We start from the raw sequence: 9,861 nt of genomic DNA, 5'->3' as shown, positions 1-9,861 counted from the left end.
AGACACTCAAGCTAACAAACTAAGAATCCAGTTGAAGCAAATTGACGCGATAAGAGTAAATGCCATTGAATTCCATTACCTGCTAAGAGAAAAAAAAATGCGGTCAATACACCTGATTATGAACTTAACGCACCGGTTCTTTGTTCTTTTATTCGAAATCTTTAATATAAAAAATAAAAACCAGGCTGTTGATACTTTGAAAGGATAACTTTTAAACAAAAAAAAATCACTTTTCAAGATGGCGAATATTAGCGATTTGTGGTATATTTTTGTACTTTCAACATCAGACTAGAGCACTTTGCGTTGATTTTGAGACCCATGTTTTTATACGATTCTTAATCAGCATAAAATTCTCTATCAGAATCAATCATAAAATTAGGGGGGGGGGGGGAGAAAGTGGAGTAGCGCCGCACAGTGGAGTATTTGTATGACAAAACCGCTCAAAAGTCAAAAAATCAAGTTCGCATAAAAGTCTTATTAACTTTATTATTTTCAAGCTAGATAATTGCTTCATTAGATTATGTAACAGAAAATTCTTCTCGATTTTTCCTTTTGTCGTATTTTTGTTCAGAACGTGGCGTTGTTATTTGAAATTTCGTGGGAAAAAAAAATTCAAAAATTTGTGACATTTGCTATTGCAGCTATTATTATAATATTGTTCAGTTTTGAAAAAATAAACGGCTAATTATGGCAGAGGAAGGTATGACCTATATTTTAAAATAAAATTACATTAAATTTCTGTAGTTATTGTGCATAATATAAAGCGTTTTTATGATGGACTATTTGAGTTTTAATTTTCATATAAAATTATAATGTAATAATGTTTTTGTTAACAAGTATGGTCTTGTCGAGTTATAATTTTTTTACGAGCAATAACTATAGGCTGTAAACAATCAGATACTTTTGTAAAATTATCCGCCAACGTCCGCCACTTTTTATATTAACGCTTCAAAAATAGTGTGTAGACCATTTCGTAATATACACAATCTCGTAAAACGTCTTGAAATAGCTATAAAATAAATTCTTGTTGTCTAATTTTTGAATATTTTTGTACAAACTTAACCAAACTACGTAAATCTTAAATTGTATCTAATATATTAGACTATCAAACTATAAAATCTCAAAAAATATATATATATCTTATTTGTCTTTCATTAAGGTCACACCACTATGTATTTACTGATTTTATTATTTATCATGTAGATTCGACAGAAGTCAAAAAGTTGTTCACTAGAAGAGAGTTGTATGAAATAATGAAAGATTGTAAAGGTAAAAAATTTGATGAAAAGTTTTCGTTGTTAGAAGAACACCTTATAACAGTCATGAAATATCCAATAGATCAAAAAAGTACCATAACAAGAATTTTAAAATTCTTTAAGAGTGATTTCAAGAAAAGATGGATAGCTGCAAGTTATAAACAAGAAAGTTTTATAAAAAACAATAAACAATGGCTCAAATCAAACATCGAGCTACCTTATTGGTCAATAAACATTCGACAGAAACCTGGACGACCATCAAAATCATTTATAGAACTAAGTGATTGCAGCAAGCGTCGAAAAACTATGGATTTGCGCAAACAGGTCTCTGTTGATGAGTTGACGTATGCAGCCAGAATGAGCCAGCACACTTCAGGAAATACTGATGTTTCAAAATTTATTAAAGAAATTACGGCCACGCCTACCAGAGCAAAGAAATACCGAAAAGCATTTAACTCTGCTTTTAAAAAAGTAACTGTCAATAAATTAACACCTCAAGAGGCACTGGCACTGTTTGTAGAAGGCGATTTTACCAGAAAACAGTGGGAACTTATTCAAAGTAGAAACAAAAGTGTCTACCCCTGCTACTCAATAATACAACAAGCCAAAAAAGAATGTTACCCTAATAAGGAATCGATACAAGTAACCGAAACAACAGCTGAAATTCAACTACAAGCATTACTTGACCACACTACATTACGCTAATATAAATATGTCTCAGAGGTTGTAGAAAAGTGTTCAATTGAAGAAAAGAAAAATATGGTTTTAATATCAAAATGGGGCTGTGATGGATCGCAACAAGCAAAATTTAAGCAAAAATTTCAAAACAACACCGACAGTGATGCAAATATTTTTCAAAGTTCTTTAGTACCTCTGAGAATGATTGTTAAAATTGATGGCCAACAGGAAAAAATTATATGGCAAAACTCAGTCACCTCATCTCCAAGGTTCTGCAGGCCCATGCGAATACGTTTCATTAGTGAATCTAAAGACATAACAATGGACGAGATAGAGCACGTAAAAAACCAAATAAGGAATCTCAGGGAAACAAGGTTGCCCAATGAAATTGGAAAAATAAAGCATACCTTGCTTTTTACAATGGTAGATGGTAAAGTGTGCAACGCTGCAACTGATACTACATCAACTATGAGGTGCTACATTTGTGGACAAACATCGAAAGATTTTAATAAATTGATTAAAAAAGAGCCAATCAATACGGAAACCATCTCATTTGGACTCTCGATTCTTCATGCAAGGATCCGCTTTTTTGAATTGCTTCTTCATTTAGCTTATAAAATACCTTTACAAAAGTGGCAAGCTCGATCAGACGAGGAAAAAAAAATTGTCAAAGAAGCAAAGAAGAAAATACAAACATCCTTCAAAGAAGAATTAGGGCTTCAAGTAGATATACCTAAAGCAGGGTTTGGAAATACGAATGACGGCAATACGTCAAGAAGATTTTTTTCAAACCCGGAATTATCTTCACAAATAACTGGTGTTAACTTGGATTTGATAAAAGGCTTACACGTTATTCTTGAAGTCATTTCAAGTGGATATAAAATTGATGCTGTTAAATTCGACGCTTTTGCTCATGAAACTGCTAAACTGTATATCAATCTGTATGGTTGGTATCCCATGTCTCCAACCATGCATAAAGTTTTGATGCATGGTGCCGAAGTAATAACTCATGCAATCCTCCCTATCGGCCAGTTATCCGAGGAGGCAGCTGAAGCCCGAAACAAACACTTTCGGCAGTACAGACAAAATTTTAGTCGAAAGTTTTCTCGTATCGACTGCAATACAGACGTATTAAATAGGCTGCTATTGAGTTCAGACCCATACATAAGTAGTTCTAGATCAAAACGGCATAAAAAAACGTTGCCTTTTTCCAAAGAAGCAGTCAATATGATGATCTCAGCATGAAGCTTTGATAAGCGAATATGTCTTTTTGTTAATAATAAATTACTCTTTAAAAAATTTTATTTTTTTAATTAAACATTTAATTTTAATAAAACTCTGTGTTTTAAACTAATAAAGCGAAAAAAAATTCATAAAATATTTTTGAGCGGTTTTGTCATACAAATACTCCACTGTGCGCCGGGTCAATGATATATTATATATACTAGATGTCTAACTTGCGGGATTTTATTGGACGAAAAGTGAAGCCGCTTTTTTTGTTTACAAATTGAATCCGCCATTTGTAATAAGGGCAAAAACTATACCCGCCATTTGTAATAAGGGCAAAAACTATATCCGACGTGCGAAATAAAAGTTAAAAATCGATGGCTCCGCGCAAAATCGGACTATCTGCAATCTCCGCGGAAAACAAATTTGGCATATCTGCAATCTCCGCCAAAAACAAAATTGGCATATCTGCAATCTCCGCGTAAAACAAAATTGGACTATCTGCATTTTTGCCAGATACATTTTTGGACTATCTGCGTTTTTCGGGTGCATAATATTTTGGTGGTGTTTCTTTAAATATTTGAAGTTTTTTATAAAATTCTACAATTTTTTAAATAATAGCGATTATTTAAACATTTATTAATAGCGATTATTTAAACACAAAACCTTGATCATAACTTGATTAAGTTTGTGAGTAATCAAGTAGTTTTAGTTAAGATAAATATGTTAAAAATAACTTGTTATTGTTAATAATAATATAGCATATGTAACAAAACATTGTTATGTTACATACTAATTGCTAAATTCATCATACATACTTTGTCAATTTTATTTAGCCTTGTTGTTGTGACTAATAAGTTTAGATCAAATTAAATTCTTGTTATGTTATGTTGCAATGTTGCTAAGTGGTCTTTATACACAAGATCTGCATATAAATATATACAGGATGTCTGCGAAATCAGGGAAATGCCAGGGAATTCGGATATCTTCAAAAAAATTAGGGGATTATCAGAGAAATTAGTTTAAATTTTAAAAAAATCAGGAAAGATGAGTCTTTATCAAACTTATATAACTTAAATAAGTTGTATATAGTTCACGTAATCTAAAAGTTTATTTGGCAGATAGTTTTATGAACTTCTCTTGATATATTTAATGTGGGTTGTATTATTGTTTATATTTTTGCAGTTGAAGAGCATTTTTCTAAACGAGAAATAGGTAAATATCAGGGAAAAGCTAGGGAAATCCAACTTATAATATTGGCAGACACCCTGTGTATATATATATATATATATATATATATATATATATATATATATATATATATATATATACTATACGTGTATATATAAATATATGTATGTATGTATATATATATGTATATATATATATATACATACATATATTTATATATTCACATATATATACACACACGCATTTATAAATATGTATATATATATATATATATATATATATATATATATATATATATATATATATATATATATAAATATATATATATTGTAACCTAGATCGTAACTAACAAAATTATTGTAATTACCCTTTTTTTGTTCATTAAGCAATCAAACTATGTGGAGTTTTCTTTGTTGTCTACTTAAAACCATTCTTTTTTGGAGATGCCACTTAACTGAACACAAACTAGTTAGAAACTCATGCATGAGTATTAAACGTCATGGTTTCCAACTTTTCTTAAACTTGGTTTATCAATAATTAGGATCAAAATCAAACTGAACCTTAGGTTCAGTTGGATTTGAGCTCTTAACCATTAAACATTGGTTTAATCAGATGTCACCTCAACTGCAGTGATGATCAAACAATTTTGGTCCAATTATATTTGATAATTTTTACATATCCAAGACTTTGGGATGTAATGATATATAAAAAAGGGTTGTAATTTTTTTACTATGATAGTAATAACTAATACAATCAAAAATAGCTGTATTTTTTCTATAAAAGAATAATTAAAAAATAACAAAAAACTGCTGTTTTAAATAAACATATCCTTAACTTGCACATTGATCTGAATATCAGGCTTTTATTACTTTTACAGTATACCCAATATAATAAATTATCACATTTGTAATAGACAATATTAATTACTTGAATTTAAATTATAGTCACATTTAGGTAATTTTTAACTTTAGAAATTATAATTTAACATACAAACACAACTTATCTAAAAACATCTATAATTTTGTAGTCCTAACATATTTTTAAGATCTAACATATTTTATTTGACGATAGCAATAATACACTTGAATTAATTAATTTTGTAAGCTAAACAAACCAACTTGTTATTTTCACATTTAACCAAAATATGACTGACTGCTATATGCTATATAGTATACCTATATAATATAGATAACACAGTAACACTACTTTCTTTTTTTTCTGTTGAAAATAGACAAACTTGAAAAACACCAAACAATGTTTCGAATAAGCCTCGTAAAACTGTAAAACGTTTTCTTAATCCAGCAGCATTTTAATTTCAAATTAAATTTGAATACATAAAATTGGTTTTGCGATCAGCTACACTTTGATCAATTCATGATGTGTATACGCTTACTAAGTTCAGACTTGAGATTAAAGTAGATGCAGACTGTTCTTATTTTAGCTGCTAAAATGATGTTCTAAAAATATTGTAAATTTTTCATTTGCATTAACATACCATATGTCATATAACTATTTAAAATAATTACTTCTAAACAAAATCAAATGTGGCAAGTGAAACTTTGTGTTAAAACTTAAACAGGTTTATATCTCAGGAATAGATGGAAAATAATGCAATTACTGTCTTCTTATTAACAACTTATTTCATGAGATCTGCCATTTGTAGTGAAATCACATTTTGACAAGGCGCATAATTTCATGCAATAAAAACTTTGAACGCCCGGAGAATGCAGATAGTTCAAAAATAAAGCTGGCGGAAAATGCAGATAGTCCAATTTTGTTTTACGCGGAGATTGCAGATATGCCAATTTTGTTTTTGGCGGAGATTGCAGATAGTCCGATTTTGCGCGGAGCCATCGAAATGCATGTTTTTGCCCGAATTAGAAATGGCTCCCACGGCTACACTTTTCGGATCGAAGTTAGACATCTAGTATATATAATATATCATTGCGCCGGGTAAGTATGCAAACACTGTTTTCAACATTGAAAAACGAGGACTAAGATTAGCTGCAAAGAATTTTACAGGAATAGGCAAGTCAGTACTCATAACTTAATATTTAAAAACTTTCCATTCAATTTAAAAAAACATTAAACGGCAATAAATATGTTTTAACAATAACAGATTTATTTACAAAATGGATTGTTGCTAGGACATTGCTTGAAAAATCTGCTGTTGCTTTAGCTACTGCTTTGGTTAACAGTTTTCAAATGTATGGTCCACCAAAAAAAGTAGTTACTGATCAAGGAAGAGAATTTGTAAATGAGGTAAATGCTAAAAGGTTTTCTAAAACTTTCATCTTCTTTGTGGTTGTTAAATTTTTTTATTAATTATTTTTAATTTTTTTGTTATATAGCTTAACCATAAAAGTTTTCAATTAATGGGTATTAAACATTTTGTGACATCAGCATACCATCCTCAAAGTAATTGTCAAGATGAGCATACAAATCAAACTTTTAAGCGTGCTTTAAGCAAGTATACTAATAATGAGATGATTGACTGGGATAGGTTTGATAGTCTTTACAACTTTAACTCATTTTCTCTAAAATGTACAATTTCATTTATTATTATTATTATTTTTGATGATTTATATTAGTTAGACATCTGGAATTGCTTATGGACTGAACATATCATGCCAGAATTCTACAAAGATGACTCCATTTTATCTTATGTATTTAAGACATCCTCCAGGTATTGAGGTGATAAATGTTCAGAATGAGACTGATGATAATTTAACTAGTAGTTTTTCTGAATATATATAATATTTGATTTTGCAGTAGAAAAGCCAGTTAATGATTGTGAAGCTGTAGAGAAAGAAGTTAGAGAAAATATATAAGTTGCTCAAGAAAAGCAGTGCAAGCAACACATGAAAAAAGTTTCAAAAAAAAGTGTAAAAACGTTTACATTTATAGCTAATGATCAAGTGATGAAGTTAAATACAAGAAAGCGTGGTCGCAAAAGTGAGTTTTTATCTTAAGGAGTGGTTGGGACCATATATTCTTACTGCTTTAAATGTAAAAGGTCAATGCGCTTTAAAAAACCTTAAGGGTGAAATTTTAAAGACAAAAGTAATTGTTTCTCAGCTTAAATCTTATTATCCATGTAAAGACATAGAAACTAATACTCAACATTAAGAAGCAACTCATTTAGATTTGTCGTTCAGTAGTTATCCAGAAACAAATGTTGTCCAAAAGACTAGATCTAGTCAAACAATGTCATTACAAAATCAGTCAGATATTAAAAACATTGACCATATTCATTCTTATTCACCCAAAAATAGCATTACAGTTAGTGTATCTGTGTTTAAGAGTATTCTGAATCAAAGCATGTTAACAGATATTGAAATTAATGCTACTCAAGCTATATTAAGAAATCAATATCCTGCTATTCAAGGTATGCAAGACACTTTATTAGGAACTAATCTTATGTTCAGCAAACATTCACAGGAGATGCTACAAATTTTGCATGATGGATCCTTTCACTGGCTATTGATTAGCACACATGATTGCAGTGATGGAGTTATTAAAATTTATGACTCAATGAAGAAACAAATGCCAACTTTGCATCTACAAAACCAAATTGTTTCAAATATATCGCCTTCTAAAAATACAGTCTATACCAATGTCAGCCAAAAATTGGAGGAATTGACTGTGGTTTGTTTGCAATTACATTTGCAGTAGATATTTGTATGGGACAAAATGTTTCATCCATTTTGTACAATCATTTTGTGATGCACCAGCATTTGCACAATTGCTTTAAAGCAAAGTATTTTACCTCATTTCCAAGATCATATTTGGAAAAGACAGCTTATAAATGTAAAAGTAGTTCTGCGATTTTTAATGTTTGTTAATGTAGATTGTCTGATAATATGTAGATTGTCATGTAGATTGTCTAATAATAGATTATAAGTTCAGTATAGATTAAAAGGTTATGCAGTTTGATAGCTGTAAAAATTATTTTCATGATTCTTGTGAATCAGTGGCAGAAGCTTAAAAAATTAGTGCATGGAAATGTTTGTTTTGTATTATTTAATAATCAACTTTTAATATTGCTTCAGATTATTTTAGTTTTCTACTAATTAGACAAGATGCTGGTGTTTAGTAATTTTAATAAATCAGTGTAACCTGAATGTATGGCACCTGCCATCCCCTAATGACTAGTCTATGAATGGATCAATACTTTTTCATTATCATTTTTATATATCATATTTATTTTATTTCAGGTATTATTGTGAGGATTTGTCAAAGCAAACATTAAGGGATCGACTTATATTAATGTTTTAATGGTAAAATGTGTTTTGCATCAGGAATTAAGTTATTTTGATTTATTCTTACCATAGGGCATACCAGATATAATTTATTTTGTTTATTATTGCAAGGTTTTATCAGAGCATGCTGAAAGTTAGACTTTTGCTTCTGTGGATATTGATGCCTTCAGAAGACAAGATAAAACCTGTTTGAAGAATCTACATTTTCTATCTATGATGTCAATGCTGTATGGTAAATACAAAAGATGCGTCTTTTTCGGATTAGGCAGTCACAATCATCACAAAAAAGGCTTTTTTCATAGCTACAATTCTGTTAAAAACATTATTAAGCATATGGGAAAAAAAGTATTAGTGAAAAATTCCAATATACCTTTTGTACTAAAGTTTTTTCAGTTACCTGCTAGTTTAGCATATTCGATGACAATGAGAGTCAAGAAATATGTTTGATAGGATGTATTATCCTGTGACACGTATAAGAACAAGACAATTTTTTCGTTTTTCAAAGTTAATATATGAACTTTGATTTATATTTATGGTAAGTGAATGAAGTGAATTACTTGATTCATAGTTCATGAATCAGGCATCAGACCTAGAAGATTTTAATGACACGCTCGTTTTATACTTTTTGTTCTACTTTTTTAGGCGGATAGAAAAGGCAGCAGTGGCCGTGAAAAAGAAATCCATACTGTCAGTTTTGTAGATTTTGTAATGTAAAATATATTTTGTTACTTTAAATTTTCTGGAAAAAAGCTCTTTTAATTGTGTATTCACTTACGTCACTTATGTTTTTTTGAACGTTAAAGTCACAAAAAGCTCAAGAATATTTGTGATTACTAAATTCAACGCTCAAAGCATAACAAACATCTTTTAAACGTTTAAAAGAAATTCTGAACGTCTTTTGAACGTTCAAAGACGTCTTTTCCGGACCAAATGTCAGCTGGGATATCAGGATCAACTTTATACGCATATGGAACTTAATCGTCTAAAGAGGACATCGTTGAGCGTCGTTACTTACATGCGTTTAGAACGCATCCAAAACGTTAATTGTATGTTTTTTATACGTTCCCGTGCTGTCTAGGTTGTGATACTAGCCTTTTTGTCGATCTGGTCGTATGATAATACATTTCAGATAAGTTAAATTGTTATTGATTTATTTACTAATAATCTGTGTTAAGGGTTGCTCACAGCTGGTAAAGTTACAATTATGAGAATATTTCAAAGGCACGGTTAAAAGTACTCAGACATTC

At 30.1% G+C, this 9,861-nt stretch overlaps 1 protein-coding gene and 1 pseudogene across 2 annotated transcripts; both read left to right on the top strand.

Annotated features, from left to right (window-relative positions):
- The first annotated feature begins 414 nt into the window (after positions 1-414).
- Positions 415-1,976, top strand: LOC149894431 (uncharacterized). The gene is made up of 2 exons (XM_090076233.1): positions 415-700; positions 1,204-1,976. Exons 1-2 carry the CDS (start codon positions 688-690, stop codon positions 1,959-1,961), a joined length of 771 nt encoding a protein of 256 aa, XP_089932359.1. The 5' UTR covers positions 415-687; the 3' UTR covers positions 1,962-1,976.
- Positions 1,977-6,998: 5,022 nt separating this feature from the next.
- Positions 6,999-9,429, top strand: LOC145180512 (uncharacterized; annotated as a pseudogene). Its single transcript, XR_016448407.1, has one exon. The product of XR_016448407.1 is annotated as an uncharacterized LOC145180512 (transcript).
- The last annotated feature ends 432 nt before the right edge of the window (positions 9,430-9,861 follow it).

This window comes from Hydra viridissima, unplaced genomic scaffold (genome assembly GCF_058129835.1).
Source record: "Hydra viridissima isolate aposymbiotic clone 2 unplaced genomic scaffold, HvirCarnegie_v1 scaffold_1, whole genome shotgun sequence".
Lineage (NCBI taxonomy): Eukaryota > Metazoa > Cnidaria > Hydrozoa > Anthoathecata > Hydridae > Hydra > Hydra viridissima.
Note: the sequence above shows the minus strand (reverse complement) of the source record. Positions and strands in the feature narration are given on the sequence as shown.